Raw genomic sequence first — 22256 nt, forward strand, 5'->3', positions numbered from 1 at the left:
AATTTATCTATAAAGTTAATAAAGATTATATTATTTTAGATAGTTTTAGTAGATTACTTATTATAAAAACTATATATAAGTAAGACCTAACTATAATTAATAATAAAGCCTCTAATATTCTTAATAATCTACTTAATAATTATAATAAACACTTAGTGTTTTATAATAGTATTACTCTACCTCTAATATATCTCCTCTTAGAACTATAAGTTACTAGAATCCCCCTTAAGTCTATAATTATATTAAATTACCCTATAGTTATATTAATAATAATCTCTAATACGTTTAAGAAGAAAATCTAATATAAATACTATAAAAACTTAATCTAAATATATATTATTAAATAGGTTTATAATAATATAAAACTTAGAAGTAATATAATAATCCTCCCTTTTAAGTAGTATTATAGTTTACTATAAAAAGTCTCCCTTAATAATATAGATTAACTAGTAATCCTTAGATCTTATATTACTAATATCTTTATATCTATCTATAATAAATTATACTATAGTTATACTAAACTATTAGAGTTCCTCTTCTACTATTATATCTATAATAGCTTCAGTAAATTTTATAAATATCTTATTACCTATCTTAATTATTATATCTTCTAAACTTATTACTATATTACCTATAATAACCTTTAATTAATCCTTCCCCCTCTTTATCCCTATTTTATAATCTCTATTAACTTCTTTCTTATATTATTAATAACTACTAATAGCTATAATTATATATTAATTATAATTAATAAGTTCTTTAAGGAAATAATTTTAAAACCTAATAAGATAACTTATACTATATAGGACTAAAGTAAGTATCTCTTTAACTAATTAATAAGTAGTAACTAGGGAGTCTTAAAAATAATCTTAAGTAATTATAATTTTAAGTTTTTATCTTAGATATAGAATATTATATAGAAAGGTTTTAGAACTAGTTTAATATATAGTACTACTTATTACCTCTAAATAGATAACTAGATAGAGTAATTTATTTAATAAATTAAATCTATAATATAATACTATATTTATAGAATAATTAATCCTATAAATTAAATCTATAATATCCCCTAACTATAATTTAAATATAATAATATAAAATCTATAACTACTTAAAGATTACTAAATAAGATAGTTAAGGGATTCACCCTTAATAATATAACTATAATAATTACTAATTAAATCCTATAATCTATCTAGGTTTCTATAGCCTAATTTAAGATCTATAATATACTTATAATAATATCTATATCTATAAAGAGGTTTTATAATAAGTATTATAACGCCTAATTCTTTAATATTAATAATAAAGTCTACTTATAATTATACTATAACTATATAATACCTTAAACTATAACTATTAGTTATAAACTAAGAGAATAATTTATTAGTCTCTTCTAAGTTATTAAGTATATTAACTAATCTATTTATAGATTATAATTCCTATTAAGATAGTATATTTATAATATAATCTTAGTTAACTACCTTAAGCTTATAAAATTTAATCTATATAGATAATAGTTATTTATAATTCCTCTAATCTATATAGTAGATAAAACTATTATTATAATCCTTAATAAACACTATACTAAAGTTAAAACTAAGTAATACCTTATTTCCTATAAAGGTTTTAGGTCTAAATATAATTAATAAGTTAATACTATAATAGTTATTAATAAAGCTATTCTTAATACTTAGAACTTATATTAGATTAGAAATTATAGAGTCTAATAATAACTTATAATAAACTAGATTAATATAGTTTAAAAGTTCTATAATTTTATAATAACTAGATTTTATAATAGTTTTAGAGGATTTAAAGATATCTAAATAGATTAGAAATAGCTATATAATAGATTACTAATATAAAAATTATACTACTATATAAATAGTTATAAGATAAGGATATCTTATTTTTATTAGTAGTATATTATAAGGGTAGCCCTATAGGGCACTACTTATAGCTACCTCACGCCTGAATATACCTAGACTTGCACTTAACTAATATATCTACACTCACACCTACTACGCAGGCCTCATAGTAGATGCGGATATTTCCATTGCTTATTTTGGGTTGAGATTGACGGGCTGTGGTGGGTTGGCCCGCCCACTTCCCGATGCTGACGACTCTTCCGCCGTGGTTTTTGCTGTGGCTGGGTGCGGCGGTGTTGCCGTGCTAATTTGACGGATGGAGGCTCCAAAGGGACGGTATTATGCTCGCTCCGGGTTCTCGGCCGGCGTGAGACGAAGTTCGGGCCATTCAAGGTTTGCATTCGGCCGTCTTCCGATGGGATGGTGTCGTGGTTCCCGGAGTCGGCAAGGGTGTGAGGATTTGATGAGAACTCGAGCAATTCGATGGAATAAAGGTAGTTTTCACGCAAAACAATGACGGCTTGCAGACAGTCGTTGGCTTCATCTTCATTTGATACTCATGTCCTCGTGATCCTATGTTCAATTCAATTCAATTCCTGCTCCGTCCATCCCAGCGTCTCTGCTCTAATCCACTCATCCAGGCCCAAAAACCGCAGCACAGGCCTCCCTGGCGATGCGCTGATCATCAGCAAAGGAAAGACGGTCACCGACTTCCTCCACATCCACCCAGCTAACCTCGAAATCTTCATCCTCCTGCTGCGTTCCTTCTTCCCGTGGAATGGTAGAGTCGGCAGTCGCGACGAACCAGAAGATAATCTTGAGAACTCCGTTTGAGACGCGCTGAGCAACGGCGATGGGTTCAGTGACATGGGTCGGGCGGTCGTTGGGGGCTATTGAAGATGGTGTTGTCGCTCGCGTGGATATATTGACTGGCAGAAGATCCACTCTTACGCCGGTCTCTTCATAGGTCTCCCGCTTTGCCGCGTCCTCTAGGGTTTCGTTGAGGTCTTTACGACCCTTGGGCAGCAAATGTTCGCTCGAGTTGCGGCAATAGATGAGGAGAACTTTCTTATTTTCGACATCGATAGTTACAGTGCCGCAGCTAATGACGAATTCATCGGCAGAGTCCAGACGTCTGTGGGTGGTGGCCATGTTGAAGATGATGCTTTGGCATAGAGAGATAGAGTGAGATGGGTGTATTGTCGAAGCAGTGAACGAAGAAGAAACGAAACGAAAAGAAAAAAAAAAAGGACGGGACGTTGTGAGACTAGAGCTGATTTTTCTTGGGCGACGCATTACATACAGAAATATACAAACCAAAAGTGACCAAATCGCCAGAAATAAACTTGATCAAAGACATCAAATTCAGCAAAGTATTGTAGCGTACTAGCTGAAGAAAAGAAATTCCCCTGCAGATCTCGCGATTCCTTGTTTGAAGGTATCAACACGTCTTAGACAAACCTCTTGGGTGGTTTGCTACAGAATCAGCTGTATCCTACGATGCTCATGGTCGTTTTACTTTCGTAGGAATCAAATTCTTCGCTGTGAGCCCATTGGAGGTACCGACAGCTTAAAACTTTAGCTAAGTTTCTGTACATCAGTACTAGAGGACGAGACGCCAGACAAGTAGCACCAAATAAGTCAACAAAAACCCTGTAGTTGACCCTTGCTTTGGTCGTACCAAAGTGAGTGCATATGCAGGCAGCGGCTACAACAAGCAAGCCTATCACGGCTGAGGGTTTCCCAGTATAAGAAGCTCGCTGAGTTAGGTATCGAAGCGCTGCCAGGATTATATCACCTTGCACTCTTCAACTCACAAATCTTCATTCCTACCGCTAGTCGCCAAGACCGGTCCGGCCCCGCGGGGGAAGGCGGGAAGGACAAGACGGACTCTGTTAGCGCAGGTCGGCCGGCGAAGCGGCCGGGACCCACTAGAAGCGCCGAGCCGTCGATGACAACTCTGCAATACAACTCCAATCATGCTAGATGCCGCTATGTAGGCGTACCACGCCCGCGGTAACGGCGATCTCCAATTCCGTAGCTGCAAGCACTCGTCTGATCTTCAGCGAACCTACAATGTCGTAGCCTCAATTATGCCGGCGCATTGCTGTACCGAATAAGGCGGCATCTTGCAATTCTGGGAGATTCTTCAAAGATTGAGACGTGAGACTGCTACAATTCAAGGCGACGTTCCATGAAGTTGTACTGATGCTGCTGCCTGTTGACGTGCCACACGGGCAACGCTGGTAGATGACGATGCATGTTGCGATGCAAATGTCCCAGGTAGGCCAGCCGCGCGTCAGGCATTCGAGGGCCTATTTTATTGACCTTGCGAAACATTTGTGGAGGGGCACGTACGAGATTGAGACGATAGTCTGTTGCTGTTGTGGAGTGCACTGAAGCTAGAGCTGCTGTTTTTGTGCCTGACGCTTCTGAGCATTCAAACATCCACGACCTTTGTTGGCTACCTAAATTATCTGCTCCATGTGTTGGGCTCCGCGGACGCTCAAATCGAAGAATGGCATTCTTCTGCCGCCTCTGAGCTCGCATTCCTCAAAATGGCATGGTCTTTGCAATCCACGCAGCGAATCCACAGTGGGAGGTACCCACGCGGAGATGGTCTAGAAAAGGATGGGAACATTGGGAATGTCGTCACTCATGTAGGACAACTCTCGTTCTCCATGAAAATAAAAATATGAGAAATAAACAACAGAATGCTTTCGCCTCTGCAGGATAAAGTTGTCAAGGCATATTAAGAACATCCGAAGCTTCATCAAAGTCAAAAATCCCAGCTTCCGCTTCGCTGTCACCCGCCGGCCTGCGTCGCTCTAGCGCTGTCGACCCCAACTGGGGGACACCCGGCATAAGCGACCCTGCAGAATCGGCCCAATCACAGCGCTGGCAGGTGGTACAACGTGGCTGGGGGCCCAGGCTGTCGTCACCCTCTTTCCCCAGCACGGATAAGGCTCAGGCTCGAGCTGATAAGGCCAGCTGGAGCTCTGCGACCTGCCTTTGGGGGGTTTGAAAGGCGACTCGGCGCATTGCTCCTGCACCTCCGCCAGCTGCAAAGGGAACCTTACTGCTTGCTGCCATCTTTCAGCTTTCTCCCCTCCACATCCATCCCACCACGACCAACCTATCTACGCTCCAACACGCATAGCTACGTTCCCTCGAGTCTTTCGCCAGCTTAGCTTGCAAACGACTCAAGCAGCAGCAGCAGCCGTTTTGTTTCAACGGCTCACCTACGTCCTGCTCAACGACCGGCCGTCCCGTGTGATGTGAAACGGAACCGGCGCCTTTTCCCTCCCGTCCCGTCTGTTTGTTTGTGTGTCGCAACCGCTGCATCCGAAGATTCCCATTGACGCCCGTCTCGACTGACCCCCGAATACCCTAGTGGAAGCTCGACTTCCCATAGCGACAACATGACCGCGTGGAACGTGAGTAGTCGACCGATCGACGGAGGGGCAGCTGCCGTTCGGGGACATTCGCGCTGACTGGGTGGGCAGGTGTTCCGACTACTGGGAGATGTCTCCCATCTCCTCTCAAAATGCATCTTGATGCTTGCGATACATCGCAATAGGAGTGCCGAGGGTATGTCTACTGAGCAAACTTCACGGAGATTCTCCAAATGCTAACAAGCTCCGCTCCTCAGGTGTCTCCCTCATCACGCAAGGGCTATACGCTCTCGTGTTCTGCACGCGATATCTCGACATATTTTCCGAGCAATCAGCATGGAACTTTATATTCAAAATATTCTACATAACATCTTCCTTTTACATTATAGGCATCATGCAGTGGGTCTACCCACGATCCAGAGAGCGTGAGATCTCCTGGAAGGTCGGCGCTGGTGCCCTCGGCGGCGCGCTCCTAGTCTCGCCCTTTGCTATGCTTATCTTGGAGAGCTACTGGAGCTTCCGAGTGGTATGTAGACACACAATCTCCCACCCCCCATCCAGATATCAGCTGACACAATTCTTCTCAAGTGGCTCTGGGACTTCTCTCAGATCCTTGAATCCGTCTGCGTGCTCCCTCAGCTCCTGCTCCTGCGCCAGACCACCGTCCCCACCGTCATCGACTCCTTCTACCTCGTAACTCTCGGCTCCTACCGCGGCCTCTACCTCGTCGGCTGGATCACCCGCGAGCTTGACATCAACGACAAGGCCCCGAACCCCGTCTCCGTCATCTTCGGCATCGTCCAGACCGCCCTGTACGTCGACTTCGCCTGGGTCTACTACACCCGCCAGCGCGTCAAGCTCCGCAACGGCGGCATCGTCGACGCCGACGACATGCGCCGCAGCTGGCTCCTCAACCGCATCTTTGGCAAGCGCGTCGACATGCACTCCGACGACGAGGAGAGCGCCCCGGCCCTCGGTGGTGGCAACGATGATTCCCGTCGTGGCGGACGGCCCAAATGGGGTGCCCGCGGCATCTCCGTCAGCGCAGACGAGGGTGTCCTCGACACCGATAGGGATAACCGCCGCCGCGACGAGGAGCTCGAGGAGGGCGTCATCGACCCCGATGCCAAGATGCAGGACCCAGATGAGCTCGCTCGGGTCCTGGACGACGACGAATCTGACTCAGACTCCAACAAGGCGTCCGGGAGCAACGGACGTGTCAATGGCGCGCCGAGCGGTATTCAGAATGGCCAGGAGTGGCGCGACAACTAGATGTTGGGCTTTGAAGCGGCCAGGCAGATTGCATGTGTGGCCGGGGACGTCTTGGTGAATATTGTACGGATAGCGGAGGTAGAAAATGGAAGAGACCTCCGACTTAGACATGTTGTTTCCCATTAGCATTTCTCTTTGTTCTTGTCTCAAATGTTTCTGTGTCATCATCTCCTCGGAGACAGTTTGGGAGGTGGGTAGTATACCAAGGATGGACGACGCAGATGAGGGAGCGAGCGGATATCATGAATCCACCTTCAGGCGCTGTGGTTAGAAAGCACAACCGTCGCAACGTGTAGCAATCAATATGGTCAGATTTCATCTTATATTCGGTCGGTGGCCGTTAAATATGTTCCGGCAACTACTTGCGTAGCTGCATCAACTGCTGCGTATGTCTCTTACGTATATGTATATCACCAACTCCGGACGCGCTGCTATATATTTCAGGAAGAACACACAAGCTGCATCTCGGGCCCCCATCGCCTGGCCTTGGACCAGACCGACAGCTTCAAAGCGCCGGCGGAGCATCATCCATAGCCTTCAAGCTAGACGAGCCCAATATAACCACTCAAGGCTTCAATCGCATCGCAACCGCTCCAGCACAACAACGCTGATCCATACCATATCCGCGCTCAAGAATTCAAAGTCCCAGACACCGTGGGATGACGCCCGTAACTCCCGTATACACATTACAATGCAGACCGCTGTGCTAAATCGCAGTCGTCGTATTCGCTACAACCTCCGGCAAGTTCCCTCCGAAAGCAAGCGTCTGCTCGTTGGAGGTCAAGTTCGCCCAGTTCCCCGTGAGCACGGCCGAGTCGACGTCGAACCCGCCCGCGGCCGAGGTGTCGTTGATGCCTGTCGCGTTCTTCAGGTAGCAGAACTGCCCGATGCCCTTGACCAGCGCGACACCCACGCAGATGCCGCCTCCGACGTACACGTCGTCGCCGACGGCGTCGCTGTAGCCCTGGTTGTACTGTGCGCAGAGCGTCATGCAGGTCAACATGTCCGGGACGGTCATGACGAGGATGTCGCGCAGCTCAGGATTCAGGCCCTGGCGCTGCGGCCAGAAGGTGTTGCAGAGCACGTCGAACGACATGGCTTGGTCGTTATTGAAGCGGATCGGCGAGCCGGAGGCGTCGTACGGCGTCACCGTCGTGTTCTTGGGGGTTGAAGAGGTCTCGCAGTACGGATTGATCGGGGCCGCCGAGGGCACGCCGAGTTCCTGTATGACTGCCGTCGGTGTGCTGTTGCTCGATGCCGAGGGCGTGTCTTCGGGCCTACGGAGGCAAAATCGTTTCGCGTCAGCCAGGGCTGCTGGCTGAGGATAGATATAGAGAGACGTACAGGGCGCGGAAGCGGTCTTCGAGCGGGAGGGGCGGGAAACAGGACGGGGAGGTAGAGTTTGGAGAAAAGAGAGAAGAGTAGAAGAATTTCCCGTTTTTCTTCGGTTTCAAACGTACCGGTTAGCCAAACCCAGCGCCAAACCGACGGCGATGGCGACGCCGACGATAGTGACGCCCAGCGCGACGGCCACCCAGAACCGGAAGATGGTCAGGCCAAGAATCGTCTTTCGTGGTTGGCCCTCGACCTGTCCCGCGTTCTCGAGCCTCCGCATCCAGCCCGTCATACGGCCCCCCTCATCAGGCACTGACGCCGGCGACGGCGCCACAGCCGCCGCTACTGGAACACGAGCTATCGGGGACACCGACCGCTCCGCGCTGATTCTCCGAGATTCTGGATACGGCGGCGAGTCATCCGGGACGTCACGCAGATGTGCAGTCTGGGGATACGAATTGTCGACATGTTGTATCCTAGGCACCTCGATTGGTGATACGTCTTGTGTTTGCCTGGGGTCGACGGTGACGTTCCCCGGTTGTCGCCTTTCGTGAACCGGGATGATGAACTTGTGTTTTTCCTCCTCCATCTCCATGTTGGGCACCGGCCCGCGGCGGGCAGTGGAAAAGAATTGGTTGTTTGGGTTTCGCTTCGTTTCTTGCCTCGATCGCGTCTACTCCCCTTTTTCCTTCGGGGGTCTTAATTCGTTGCGCCAAGTGGCATGCAGGTCCCCGGCGTGTAAGATTCGACGAAACAACGGGCCGCCGCTGCAGCCTCCCTTTTCCCTCTTGATGAGATGAATACGATGTGGTGAGCAAGTGAAAAGACGCTACCCGACCGTCGTGTAAGGGTAAAAAGGAGGATTACGCCCGGAAATGTTGGATGGCGAAAGATTGGGAAAAATGCAGCACGCGGGGCTAGCAGGGACGGCAGTCGCGCGTGGGTAGCAGCCGATTCCTTGGGGGCAATGAGTGCGAGAAAGGGGATGCAACGTGGAGACGACAGTGAGAGAATGTGTTGGTAATGCTGATGGTGCTGCCTGTATCTCGGTCTCTGCTTGGCTCAAGACGACTGTGCCTCTGGCTTTTGGTATAGACGGTCCACTCGGGAGCCTTCCTTCAATCCTTCGTCTTTCAGCTCCGGAGAAGGTGGGAGGAAATGCCCAAATCGAAAAGGTGACCGTCTTTTGCCATAGGGTTGGACTTGTTTAAAGGCTGGGATAGAGACCTCGGGCGTTCCCCGGACAGGGGGGTCACAGTCGCTCACTTGAGCCTGTTCTGCACTGCAGAAGGGTGATTTTAAGATGTGGCTGTAGCCGATATAGTTGTGGAACCGTTGTCATGGATGGAGCCTCTCATGGACAAGCAAAAGGCGTCCCAGACCATGGGCGATTGTGTAAAGGTCCAAATTTAAACCAAGGAAATCCAGGGATATGCGTCTGCGGGCGCTGGTGTGTGCGTGTCTAATGTTTTGCGTGCGGCGTGTGTGTGGTTGTGGTGTGCTGTCTTATCCGCAATACGGCAGCTCTTCGGACGATTGACAAGACAAGATTTCATGCGCGTGGGATGCATGGCAAGGCACGGGGAAAGAAAGAAGCAAGTGCTAGCACTGGCGCTGTGCCAGGCTCCTCGCCTCTGGGTTTTTTCTGTGGCCTTGGTCTTGTTCCGGCATTTGGAACCGACTCATGCAGGGATTGGGACAGCGATTATCAGCGAATGGTATCCCCGTCGTCTGCAATCGATCATCATCCCGCCTTGCGTGAAAAGGGGAGTTCGTCCGGGCTCCCACTCGGGGAAAATGTGGAGGCACACTCCACGCGACGGTCCGCCTGAGCTGTTTGGTTTTTAAGGCCCATGGGGGTGGTTGTGGGCGTCCAATTGCCTGCTCTGGGGTGTAGTGTCGCTGATGGAGGCGCCTTTGCGACCAAGAAACGCTGCGAGAAGCATCAGTCATCCGCCCAGCTTAGTGTTCCTGGTTGACTTTTTTCACCGGCTATTGTTCAATGTTGAAATTTTGGTCGCTCAAGAAAAAGCGAGGCCTTGACAGGTCACGCGGGAAATCTGTCGGCCAAAATCCGGCGTACCCGATCCGCGGGATGTAACGGAGTGGCCTGTCATTTCGGAGGCATTGTGGGCTTTTGACGTTGGTAGGGCCGAACGTCTCTCCACGATATAGCGGATTCGCCCGCCGTTCGAGGGCGTTGTCGGGTTCGTTGTGGATTGTCGAGCGATTCTCTCGCAGTCTTCGCGAAATGAATCCCGAGCTCGGAAGAGGGCAACACTGAGAAGGGATGGATGAGGAGGACGGACAGGAAGGGGAAGAACCCGTCACGTGCGTTCTCCTCAGAGAGCTTAATGCAGCAACGACAACGATGACAACAGCCACCTCCCAGAGGTAAAATTGACTACACGTCCCAGGAAGGCAGCACTTGAGGCCGCGTTATGCCAACCTTCCATTCCCGATACTCTCGCGCCTGTTCCAGCACCGTCTTGTCCTGGGTGACGCGACTGGTACTTCCGTCGTGGCGGCGTTCGTGCATTAGATCTTGTGCCCATGTTGGCAGTGAACGCCATCGAGTGTTTCTTAGATGCGGGCGACCAGCAGTACTTTCTCAGCCCTGATATTCATCGACGGGCCGCCCAAAGTGGATGACTTTATTTCTATCCTGATTCATTGACCTGTGTCCCACTGCCTCTTGCCCTGTGCTTCCTGAACGTTTCTACGTCGCTGAAAAACGCAGGCAAGTGACATGTTGCTCGTCGTAGCTGTTGCACATGGGACAGCTGCCGATGTGTGCCGCCTGCTGCTGTTGTCTCTGTGCTTGACACTTTGATTCCAGATATGTCCGGTGACACAACTTCGATGTGGCATCCCTGAGCGAAAGCCATAGTCCTCCCCGTGGCCCCAATATTGACTTCAACTCGATACGGCCGGGCACACTCTATTATTCTTGTCGCCAACTTCATACCTACGTGTATTGTTGTATTCTTTTCAAATAAATTATAGGTTTGTCAATTTCTCTTATGGATGCTGGAAGTGCAAAAAGAGAAGAAAACAAACCGAGAATAGAAACTAAAAGCAAAGTATCCAATTCGAACCTCCAGGCCTTCAAGTAGGATCACTGTGATTTCCATGGCACTAACATTGCTGTAGGCCTGATCACTAGGTCACTTCGCACTCCTCGCTATTGACAATGACTACACCAAAGTTCATCAAACACTCCAGCTTCTTCGAAAGATTTCAGCAAAACCTAGCCCTTAGGATGCCACTAACCGCCCCAGGCACGACTAGTCGTCCCTGTAGCTCGTCTTTATGCCTTGAAGCTTTGTTAAGATGATTGATTCAGTATCCTCTGATAAGTATATAATTCTAGAATTCGAAAGTGGGTATGAGTAAACCATCTTACTTTGAGGATTCTACTATGACTAGAAGATGCCTTGCTCTACCCCCGTAATTCCTGTTGTGAGTCTATAGCTGAGGTACACACCATACTCTTCAAATGTGGCAAGAAGGGCTCATTCCGACCTCAGGGATCTGGCAACGGGAAAACACTTGTTTATGCTACCCGACGCGAGGCTGTAACTCATCGGCAGGGAGTTTGCTACGACTAACACGTCAACGCAAGTCCACTCAGTCTACTGCTGTCACACCTCATGGGAGGCCTGCAATCACAGCCATGACTCCAAGACGCCACCTCTGCCCTACCGGTATCATGATTCTAGTAGGCTTTCATGCAGTAGCTATCGCAGACCTTCATACATCGTATCAGGAGCTGCCAATAATGAGGTATATCTCTCATAAGTCCGGAGGAGAACAAGAACAGCAGTAATTCCAGATGTATATGATCTGAATCAGAGTAGATTGTCATAAAAAGGTGAAAAGTTTTAGCAGTCTCAATCACCGAACCAGAATTCTATTCTGTGCCATATTGTGCCTCTGACAACCGGTTCATGTAATGATACATCACTAGGTGAGTCTGCAAAGGAGTACTAAATGGCACGGCATATGCCAGTCCATTCAGCAGTGCCCATTTATAGTCATGAATCAAATCACAGACCGTACAAAAATATTCCGATGCTGTCCTCGAATAAACCGTTCATTAGATGTGCAGTGAAGTGAGTGAGCCACACCCCGTCCTCATATACCTCGGCCGCACACCGTCCGCCGAAGGAGAAAAAGTGGACCGAGTCACCAGTCCGGCGGCTTCGGTCCGGCTGCAATCATCCTGCCGGGCATTTTCACCGCTCGGAAACCGAGAGAGAGCAACTTGCCACAGAGGGTGGTGGTCCGGGCATCCGTCTCGCATAAACATGCCGTGTAGCCAACATGTTTGACTTGTTTGGATGACAGCAAGGCATCCTTGCCGCGCGCTGGCTAAGTGAACCTTTTACCCCGCGAACCACGCACCGTTACATGCCTACTCCGACCTGAGCTTTCCCCGGACAAGTTATCCGAGGTCTACAGAGTTTGGTGCGAAGCACCACTCATGCGGCGATCCGCGCTGGGTGCCGTGTTGAAGCTACTTTGAAGGTTGTGACACACGGTTTCGCGGTTCTTGAGAAGTATGATGGGAAAGTTTGTACATTTGATGATGGGTACGTATAGTAACTAAAACGCTTTCATCCAAACCGCAGATGCTCCATCTCTCTGCGGCGCCATGGGGATCGTCAAAACCCGCTCCTCCCGACCTGCCCTTTTCAAGCCATGGGGTCTTTGATGGCTGTCCCCGAGGTATCTTGACCACGTTGTAACTCCTGTAGATATAACAGAGATGAAGAAAGATGCAAGAAAATCAATGAACGAAGCGCCTCTCAAACTCATCGAAGAGAAGGGGGCTGATGTCGTCGCTGCTCATGCCCTCAACCTCCCAGAGGACGCCCTTCTTGGCGTAGTGCTCCAAAAGAGGCTCGCTAGTCTCTTGGAACTTGCGGAAGCGCTCCTTGTAGACGGCCTCGGTATCGTCCGGACGCTGGGTAAGGGGCTCCCCGGTGATGTCGTCCTTGCCGGGCACCATGGGAGCGTTGAAGGTGGTGTTGTACACGCGGCCTGAGGGTTCGTGGACCCAGCGGCCGGAGATGCGCTCCATGATGACGTGGAAGGGCGTCTTAAGGGAGACGACGAGGTTGATGGGGATCAGCTTGTCGCAAGTCGCGGCCTGGAGCGCGGTGCGCGGGAAGCCGTCCAAGATGAAGGATGCCGAGGGGTCCTCCGAAGCCTCGGGTGGGCTGTGGCTCTCCAGGGCGCCTGAAGCGGTGACGAAGTCGTCGAGCTGCTCCTCGTAGAAGGCGTCGACTGTGGCAGCGGAAGAAGCCAGGGTCATGACCTGAGGGCGGCCGCGGTTGACGAGCCAGCCGTTCTTGTACATCTCGTTATAGATGAGGCGCATAATCAAGTCATCGGCGACGAGGCCGCCGGACTTCATGGTCTTTTCGACCTTGATACCTATAGCGAATGGTGGTTAGCATGTGCGATGTGGCAGGGTGTGCGTGCGCGCAACATGTGAAAACATACCGAGAGGGGTCCGGAGCTTGACATTGTTGCGGAGAAGGTCGCCCGTGCTAACAGACTGGAGCTGCGGAAACCGTTGAAGAAGGCGTTCAGACTGCGTTCCTTTTCCAACACCGGGGGCACCGACGAGAATGACGCGGGCGGCTTTGCGGAGTCTCATAGTATACGAGGGTCAACTGGTAATCGGCGCAAATGGTCGATTGGGTGCCTCGGAGGTTTGGGGGGAGGGGAGATGTTGGGGGAGACTCGGGGAATAAGAGAGTCGAGGTCGAGTTCAAATCGGAGCTTCGAAATTGGCTGGCGTAATTGATGGCTCTTTTTCCCGGGACGTGCGGGAGAAGAGGGACGAGTCGGAATCGCGAGACCCTAACGGGATCGTGGTCGGGGGGAGGTTTAGGAGCAGTCCATGGCCACTGCGAGAAGTCGAAAAGCTGATATTTGGGACAGTCTGGGGGAAGGGAAGAAGGAGAAGAGGAAGCAAGAGAGACCGACGGGGAAATGTCGAGGTGGTACAGCAGGATAATGGAATGCCGAGCAGGGCGGGTGGAGAAGAGCGAGCGGACGCAGAACCGCGGTGGTGGGATGCAGCAGTGCGAGTGCAGGGGGCGATGGAGATTGGCGCGCACCTCGGACGGGGATGCTTGGAAATCGGGCGATTGTCGGATGGGCGTTGAGCGCTGCCACTTTGCGTAGGTGGCCGACGGCCGGCGGGTTGAGTACGGTACGCCGTAGAAGGGTTGCCCCTCGTGCTTGAGCAGCCGTTGAACTGCCCTTAGGTAGTGCCTTGGGTTTTGTCCTTCCAACAGATTATGTCTTAGAGACAGCTGGCAGTTGTCTGTTCGTTTCTTGTTGCTCCCGTGATCCAAGCGGGAGATTCACCGTGGAGGAAAACCCTGTTGAACCCTTCGCTGGCTTAGATCCCTTGATACTCTTGGGGGCCACGGTGCTGCGTTACCAGAGAGGTCGGTCCGCGGTCTCAAGCTCTAAAGTCCGGGGTACACTAGTAGCACTGGACATAACTCCATGCCCCGACACCAACACCGTTGGCGGGCAAGGTCCAGCGTGGTGTCATCACTCTTTTGCTCTTCTTGGGGATAAGATAAGCGCACAGAGGCGAAGAGGATACCCGGACTTGGGTACGTATCGCTGCTGACGGCATCAACCCGGCCCCGGCTGGCATTCGCAGGCTTGAGTGCGACTGCCAGCTGGCATGCCGAATGGACTCCTACCTTAAGGTAGCCAGGAGGACCCTTTGCCCCTCCAGCTCGTCTCCTCACCAAAAAGTTGTGAGCGGAGCTTGGAAAATTTCAGGGAGCATTTGTTGAGGCGTCCTTCGGCTGCGCAGCCGTCATTATCAGCACATCACATTCCGATCACGCACTGCTCCAACCCAATCCTCTGAAGTCCTGCAGGTTGCTGGCCCCAAAATGATACACGCAAAGGACCGATGAGTTGGGGTGACGAGCTGGCTGCTGAGGCTTGAAAGTAAAGTCATAAACATGTCCTAGCCCCTCACTTGGACCATCTCGGTCCGGTATCCGAACATCGACTATTTACAACGGGGACATTTTGGGACTCGATGATGGCCGCCTCAGCCGTAGGTAATCCATTGCCCCCTGCCGAGGTGCACCTTGCAGAACCAAGCAAGCAGTACCTTAGCCAAGGTAGACAAGCACTTCAAAAGATGAAAGGCACCGCACCCTGAATTGGCAACAAAACAACCCAAGGCCAATACCGCCGATCTGTCCTCCACACGACGCCATCTAGACGGCCCACGTCAGTCTCGACCAAGGGACAAGTCAGATTTCAGGCAAAGGGAATCTGCATCAGTTCGTTGTAGCTGCTGTGGTCCACGTCCACGGCGGTGCCGCAGCCTCTGCTGGCCGGCCATCCGGCCCCTCTAATCCCATCGCCGACGCGGGCAAATGGCGACTTCGCGCAGCCCAGCGGACCAGAACAACATGGGAGCACCGCTAGAGGGCTGCTCGTCCAAAGGCAGGTTGCCAGCAAGCCCAGCGGGATTCACAATGTTTAGCCAGCTAAGCCCGGCATGACCCACCGATCTACAGGAGACCGCCGGTGTCTTCTTTGCTACCCATGTGGCGATGGCAGAGGCGAGCCAATCAGCTTTCTGTCTTGGGCCAAACAGTGGACGGCCAGGCTGGTCCGGGCTCAGCCCAGCACACTCAGCACCAAGATTCGAGAAAAAGGTACTTTCCAGAAAGATACGTACCGGGATCTGGACGCAAGCCGTGCTGTGCTGCGGCCTTGCGGAGCGTGCCAACTGCCTTCGGCGCCTCGTCCGTGCTTGCGTGCTCTCCAGCGTCCCGCTGTCTCTGCAGAAGTACCCAGTGTACTGCAAACGAACCCCGAGTTGCGAGAGAGGTGAGAAGGAGGAGACGGCACCAGCGAAGGACAGACAAGGAGGCAAAACCCCGTGATTTTGCACGTGCTGCACCCGGTCCCTGGACCCCCCCGGAATGGGTGGTTTCGGAAGCCAGGGACAAGTCGTGGTAGCACCCCATTTGATGCGATCGGTTGCCCTCCATTCCAGAATTCTTGAGTCGTTTCGCATCGCATTACATCTCCCCGTCCTTCCTCTTCATCATTGTTCTGTACTTAGTTTGTAGTATATTGCCTACATACACCACGTCGCCCATGACCGCTGCTCTACGGTAGCTTGTCGATTATTCCCACCCACCTTACCCACTAACCAGCTGCTGCACCTCCTTACCATCGAATTTGCCATCAAAGGACTGCTGCAGAATGAGCGCCTCAGCCAATGTCGCTCGTCGGGCGGTGATTGCGAATCCGTTCCTGGGCAACGGTAAGCCAGACCTCCTGCATCTGCCCCTCGACACTGCCTCCTGTCTTGGGCGACTCTGAATGTTTTCTCTGACTCTCTGCAGCGCGTGCGCTGTCCACTCTCGGTGTTTCGCCAGCTGTGCTCGGCCGAAACGCAAGGCACCTGCCTCGTCGAACAAACGCCCTCGCAATTCTCGTTCCCCTCCGCCAACTGGGCACCGATCACCACAATCACGGCCAACATTCAGGCCCGCCGCCGGGCTTCAACGTGGAGGAGGCTAAGAAACCTCTCCCCAAGGAGACGGCGACAGCAGCCAAGGCCGAGTCCAAGGCGACAAAGGAATCCAACGATGCTTCTCAATCCGAAAATGCAGCCTCCGGCGACAAGGCTATTTCCGACAAGGCCGACTCCGATGCTTCATTGACCGAACTCGCTGCCGCCAAGAACGCCGCCGTTGAGACAAAGAAGGATGGGAAGAAGGACGAGAAATTGACTGTATGGCAGAAGGTGAAGAAGGAGGCTCACCACTACTGGGATGGAACGAAGCTGCTTGCCGCCGAAGTCAGGATCAGCACCCGCCTCGCTCTGAAGATGGCCGCTGGATACGAACTCAGCCGGAGAGAGAACCGGCAACTGCGCCGCACCGTCCAGGACCTTGGCCGCCTGGTCCCATTCTCCATGTTCGTCATCGTTCCTTTTGCCGAACTTCTTCTCCCCGTCGCCTTGCGGCTCTTCCCCAACATGCTTCCCAGCACGTATGAGGGCCAAAAGTCCAAGGATGCCAAGGCGAACACACTGAGGGCAACGCGCAAGGAGGTCAGCGAGTTCCTCCGATCTAGTCTTAAGGAGACCGGACTGCCTTTAACTCCCGCAACAACCCAGAGTGAGGCTTTTACGGTCTTCTTCAGGAAGCTCCGCTCTTCCGGCGAGTCGCCGACTCACGAGGATGTCATCAAGGTCTGCAAGATCTTCAAGGACGACCTCACTCTCGACAACCTGTCAAGACCCCAGCTGGTCTCCATGTGCAGGTACATGAACCTCAACACCTTTGGCACGGACAACATGCTCCGTTACCAGGTCAGGCACAGAATGCGCCAGATCAAGAGAGACGACAGGCAAATCAGCTACGAGGGCGTTGACAGCTTGACCGTGGCCGAGCTGCAGGTGGCGTGTGCCAGCCGCGGCATCCGCACGCACAGTGTTTCCCCTGCGAGAATGCGCGAGTACCTGCAGCAGTGGCTCGACCTCAGATTGAAGGACGGTGTTCCTTCGACTCTTCTGGTTCTGAGCAACGCCTACATGTACGGCCAGGTCCCTGCCCACAGCCAGATCGAGGCCCTCGTCGGCGTCCTCTCCTCCATCCCCGATGAGCTCTTCCACGAGATCTCTCTTGAGGTGCACACCGCCGAGGGCGCTGCCACGAACAAGCAGCGTCTCGAGGTTCTCAAGGAGCAACAAGAGCTCATTGACGAGGAGAACAGCCAGAACGAGGAGAATGCCAGCACCGGCTTTGCCACGCCTCGCGATGTCGACAACATCGACGAGAAGGAGGACAACCAGTCTGCTGAGGCTCAGGCGGCACCCAAGAGCCAGGCCCAGGAGGCTAAGGAAGCCGAGCAGGAGATGCTGGCGGCGAGGGACCAGACCGCCCAGACTGAGAAGAAGGCGGAGAAGAGCGACCAATAAATTGCTCCACAGCTGTAGACAAGCACATTTCCTTTTCTTTGTTAGACGTGTATGGCATAAGGCTGGGTAGCGTGTACTAAAACAGGGTTCATGACACCCAGGGGAACAGCACAGGTCACTAGAAAGATCCATCTCAGGAAACCAACAAAATAGATTCCACTACTGTACAACGGGGACGGATATTGTGTAAATGCCACCACTATTTATGTAGAATACCTACAAGAATGAAATGAACTCTTGGCCATCTTGGTGCAAACTCCTTCAGTTCCTCCCATGTCTTATGTCCTCTGGTCTCAGCCTGGCCAGAGCTTCGCTGTCAACTGCCAATCGAAACGGGTGGCTATCAGGTGGAAAAGGAAGAAGAAAAAAGCGGTCCCTGACCTGGCTCTGGCTGGCTTCGGTGCCAGTCCAAGAGGTTGCACCGCTCTGTCTGCGGCTTCGTCATAGCCTCCCGAAACTGGGGTCCAGGCAGGAGTTCCGAGTGTTGCCCGGCTGCTAGCGAGTGACCTCAGCGCTTGCCGCTTCCAGAGTGATTTTGTGGGTACACGAGCGCTCCCCCGCTATCGCGCCGCCCCAAGCTCGCTCGCAGCGTCACCAACGTACGGTGCGGCGACAGCACAGGCAGCTCCCTCCAGGTCCCATTCCCCACCACTGCCGCCGACGTCTCCTGCCATTGTCCGGCAGACAAGACGATCGCTCCGCCATCCCTTCTTTCCCTGCGACAACCTAATTAATCGACGTTCAAATTCCGGACCTCGGTCTCTTTGGCGGCGACGGCGATTTACCTTATTCCCTGAACAAATCTGTTGCGCGATCCAAGCTTGACCCATCATCCCCCGTTTCGACCTGCGATACCCTCAAACGACAACGACGACGTGACCCCACGTCCGCCCCAGCTGGACGCCATGGCGGTCCTCGATCAACACCACGATGACTTCTCCAACGTATCTTGGCACACGGAGCAGAACGAAGCTGCCGAGAGCTCCAGCTCTGTGACAGGCCCCAACCCCGACGATTCCGACCGCAACGGACACTCTGCATTCGACAGCGACACCGCAGACACCACCGGCCAGGAGGTGCTGGATTGCACCGTCTCCGAGCCTCTCAAGGAGAATGATGGCTCCAAGGATACCTTTGTCTCATACCTCATTACCACCAATGTAAGGCAATTGGAAAGCTTTGTGCCTCTGTTCTGCAGGGCTGCTCTCGAGGGGTGTTTGCGCGCTAACACGGCTACCACAGACGACCTTTGCAACCTTTCAGAGATCACAAGCATCAGTCCGCCGTCGGTTCACCGATTTTGTCTTCCTGTATAAGGTGCTGAGCAGAGACTATCCCACCGCGGCAGTACCTCCCCTCCCCGATAAGCAGCGTATGGAATATGTCAGCGGCAACCGCTTCGGCCCTGACTTTACCAACCGTCGAGCGCATTCCCTCCAACGTTTCCTTACCCGTCTGTCCCTCCACCCGGTACTCCGTCGCGCCGATATCCTCCACATCTTCCTCGAGAGCCCGGACTGGAATGCCACGATGCGCAGCCGCAGTACGAGAGGACCACAGAGCAGCGACGCCGGCAGCAGTGGTGTCTTCGACAACCTTACGGATAGTTTCCTAAATGCGTTCACGAAGGCCCATAAGCACGACAAGCGGTTCCTAGAGGTGCGCGAGAGAAGCGACAGACTCGACGAGGACCTGGCCCACATTGAGAAGGTGGTCGCAAGAGTGGCTCGCCGAGAGAACGACATTGAATTAGACTTCAAGGATTTGGCGGAACAGTTCCAGAAGCTGATTACCCTCGAGCCCGGCGTCGAGAACGAGGTCAGGCACTTTGCCAACTCGGTCGAGGACACTGCGATGGGCTTGCGCAAGCTCAAGGACGTCACGGACCAGGACTACCTCGGCAGTCTCCGTGACATGCAAGCTTACAGCACGGCACTGAAGAGCCTTCTGAAGGCTCGTGAGCAGAAGCAGGTGGACTATGAGCAGCTCACGGGCTACCTTAACAAGGATACCGCCGACAGGGACTCGCTCCAGTCAGGCGGGGGTGGTGGCGGCCTGTCAGGTGCCAGCGGTAGACTGATGCGCAAGCTTGAAGACGTGCGTGGAGTCGACCACGAGCAGTCACGCCGCGACAGACAACGCAAGCTCGAGATGAGCATCGACAAGCTTACTATCGAGGCGGAACGGGCCAAGAAGACAAGTGAGATGTTTGACGACGAGGTTGTTAAGGAGGTCTCCGATTTCGAACGCATCAAGCGGGTCGAATTCAAGAAGCAGCTTGGAGGTCTCGCGGACTCTCATATTGAGTTTTACGACGAGGTCATTGAGATCTGGGAGGGATATGTCAAGGCGATGGAGAAGGAGGGCGTCTCGGGCACTCGCAGCACCGGCGTTGAGCCTCCTGGCCGGCGATTGGTGGACTAGAGGGGGCGTTTCGAGGTTCCATGGGCTTGATCCTGAGCCACGGCACGACATGTGGCTTCAAGAAGGACGTCAAAGAACAAAAGAGCGAAGAAGGTACCACCCGGTTATTGGGTTGCTGTGTGTTGGAATATGTATTTGCTTGAGATGGCACCGGGACATGGCTTTCGAAGAGACAGTAGAGAAGGCCGGCCATTCAGCGGGAGTATCGGGACACTGGCACTTTTCGGATCCCGTCATGGAGGGCTGGACATTAATCATGAAAAGGGGATCGCAACTCTGCTGATAACGAATATTATTACTTTTTTCTTGGTAGAAAGACGTTGGCGAGCTCGCTTGACGATCAAACCTTACCCGAGCCGTGTCTTTGGGAGTTTACCAAGGCAAAGTGACGGACAGGGCATCCATCGTGTGGCTATGTAATGTTCTGAGTCTACTCTTTCAAATACAGCCTACCGAGTCTGGCTTTTGCATCCAGCCTGTCTGTAGCTGACATTCAGGGTCTTGGTCATTCATGCAGAAGCAAGGGTGGCCGATGCAGGACGAAGAAAAATGTTTACCATCCGGTCGCGCCAAACATTTCAGATGTAGGAACATGAGTCTTGCCGTGCTGATGGTGGCTGTCAAGACTCGTGTAGATTGGAAACAAGGACGTTTACCGCGTGCGTGCAGGCATATTGAGGCGAGAGACATTGGACAGAGAGTCAAGAATGGCCACTACTGCTACCGACCACCGCCGCCGCTGCCGGCCGAGAACACCAAGCTGGAGTACATCAGAGAGTTTCATGAGTCTGCCCGTCCAGCATGAGGGGAGAGCATGCTGCGAACTTGATGTTACTTATTATATCGCAAGGGCTAGCGTGTTATAAGGTGGTAACGTGGTGTGTGTGAGGAGGACGGCAATGGTGGGGGAGGGTGTTCGAGGACGGGAGCCGATTCCGAAACGATTGACTGTGTCAAGCGCCAAGGCCCAGCGCGGCGGGAGGCGGAAAGAGAGGAAGACCCCAGAATGCAGAGGGTGCTTTTCTCTTGGCGAGATTCTGTGATTTGATGTCTGGGGGTGTTTGGACCTTTGAGCCAAGACTGAGATGGCGAGTGGGAAGGTGAGGAATAGTTACAAGTTATCTGAGACGTTGTTTGGATTTTTTTTCCTATTTCATTTCAATTGATGGATGGGCTCAGTGAAGGGACAGGTACGAGTACGATTCCGATCTCCTATTACTGAACGCATCGTGGCATCTTGGGGGAAATAAGCATGTGCACAGCTGCATTGCGAATTACGAACACTACTGAGGGTACGTACCCGGAATCTGCATTGCCTGGGCTGGGGGATCTTCAGCGCGGCGCAACCGTCAAGAGGAAGAGGCGAGACGAAGAAAAAAAAAATAGCAATCGGGACCAGGCACACCAGGCAAAGCATTTCAGGGTCGCTCGCCGCGCGGCGTGGCCAATGGGGCGTCGAAATCGGTGCTGCGCCAGTGTTGAAACGGCAGTGTGGGCGGTGGACACTGCTGCACCTGAATCGCTGCCTTCCCGTTCTGTAAGATCAGAGGTTAAAGGTCTCGTTCCTCCTGAGTTGATACATCGTTGGACGTGAAGTACCTCATCCTGAGATGTGCGCAGTCTTCGTCAGCTGGGAGGCTGTGAGAGGTACCTGTTCCTGATCCTCAGGGACTCTTGGGGGCGGCTGCTTGCTTACCTACCTACCTTAGGTACTTATGTATTTGTTAGGTACCTTGGGGCGTCTTGTGCTAGGCTATGTGCGGGCTTAGAAGGGTAGGTAGCATTGCGGGTGCCTTGTCCGCGCTTTATGTTCCTGCCGTTTTCGAGAAGGCCACGAAACAATCATCTGGCAGAGGTCGTCCTGTGTTCCAGATGCCCATTCCACCCTTTTTTACCTAAACATCAACTGACTTTGGATTGTACTTGCGCATTTTACCTTTTCTTACTCCCTGCGCTCTT

General features: G+C 51.7%; 6 protein-coding genes across 6 annotated transcripts; 3 read left to right on the top strand and 3 right to left on the bottom strand.

Moving 5' to 3' along the window:
• Positions 1-2504: 2504 nt before the first annotated feature.
• Positions 2505-3023, bottom strand: GCG54_00000001 (uncharacterized protein; the record flags this gene model as incomplete). Its single annotated transcript, XM_045400145.1, has 1 exon — positions 2505-3023. The coding sequence occupies one exon, from the start codon at positions 3021-3023 to the stop codon at positions 2505-2507; it is 519 nt and encodes a 172-aa protein (XP_045266632.1).
• Positions 3024-5293: 2270 nt separating this feature from the next.
• Positions 5294-6538, top strand: GCG54_00000002 (ER lumen protein-retaining receptor; the record flags this gene model as incomplete). The annotated part of the gene is made up of 4 exons (XM_045400146.1): positions 5294-5308; positions 5378-5462; positions 5524-5792; positions 5855-6538. 4 exons carry the CDS (start codon positions 5294-5296, stop codon positions 6536-6538), a joined length of 1053 nt encoding a protein of 350 aa, XP_045266633.1.
• Positions 6539-7244: 706 nt separating this feature from the next.
• Positions 7245-8468, bottom strand: GCG54_00000003 (uncharacterized protein; the record flags this gene model as incomplete). Its single annotated transcript, XM_045400147.1, has 2 exons — positions 7245-7815; positions 7999-8468. The coding sequence occupies 2 exons, from the start codon at positions 8466-8468 to the stop codon at positions 7245-7247; spliced, it is 1041 nt and encodes a 346-aa protein (XP_045266634.1).
• Positions 8469-12665: 4197 nt separating this feature from the next.
• On the bottom strand, positions 12666-13541 carry GCG54_00000004 (GTP:AMP phosphotransferase; the record flags this gene model as incomplete). Its single annotated transcript, XM_045400148.1, has 2 exons — positions 12666-13315; positions 13385-13541. 2 exons carry the CDS (start codon positions 13539-13541, stop codon positions 12666-12668), a joined length of 807 nt encoding a protein of 268 aa, XP_045266635.1.
• Positions 13542-16147: 2606 nt separating this feature from the next.
• Positions 16148-17873, top strand: GCG54_00000005 (LETM1 domain-containing protein mdm28; the record flags this gene model as incomplete). Its single annotated transcript, XM_045400149.1, has 2 exons — positions 16148-16208; positions 16291-17873. 2 exons carry the CDS (start codon positions 16148-16150, stop codon positions 17871-17873), a joined length of 1644 nt encoding a protein of 547 aa, XP_045266636.1.
• A 905-nt stretch (positions 17874-18778) lies between these two features.
• On the top strand, positions 18779-20297 carry GCG54_00000006 (Sorting nexin-4; the record flags this gene model as incomplete). Its single annotated transcript, XM_045400150.1, has 2 exons — positions 18779-19033; positions 19116-20297. The coding sequence occupies 2 exons, from the start codon at positions 18779-18781 to the stop codon at positions 20295-20297; spliced, it is 1437 nt and encodes a 478-aa protein (XP_045266637.1).
• Between the last annotated feature and the right edge of the window lie 1959 nt (positions 20298-22256).

This window comes from Colletotrichum gloeosporioides, assembly GCF_011800055.1.
Source record: "Colletotrichum gloeosporioides strain Lc1 chromosome Unknown consensus_29, whole genome shotgun sequence".
Lineage (NCBI taxonomy): Eukaryota > Fungi > Ascomycota > Sordariomycetes > Glomerellales > Glomerellaceae > Colletotrichum > Colletotrichum gloeosporioides.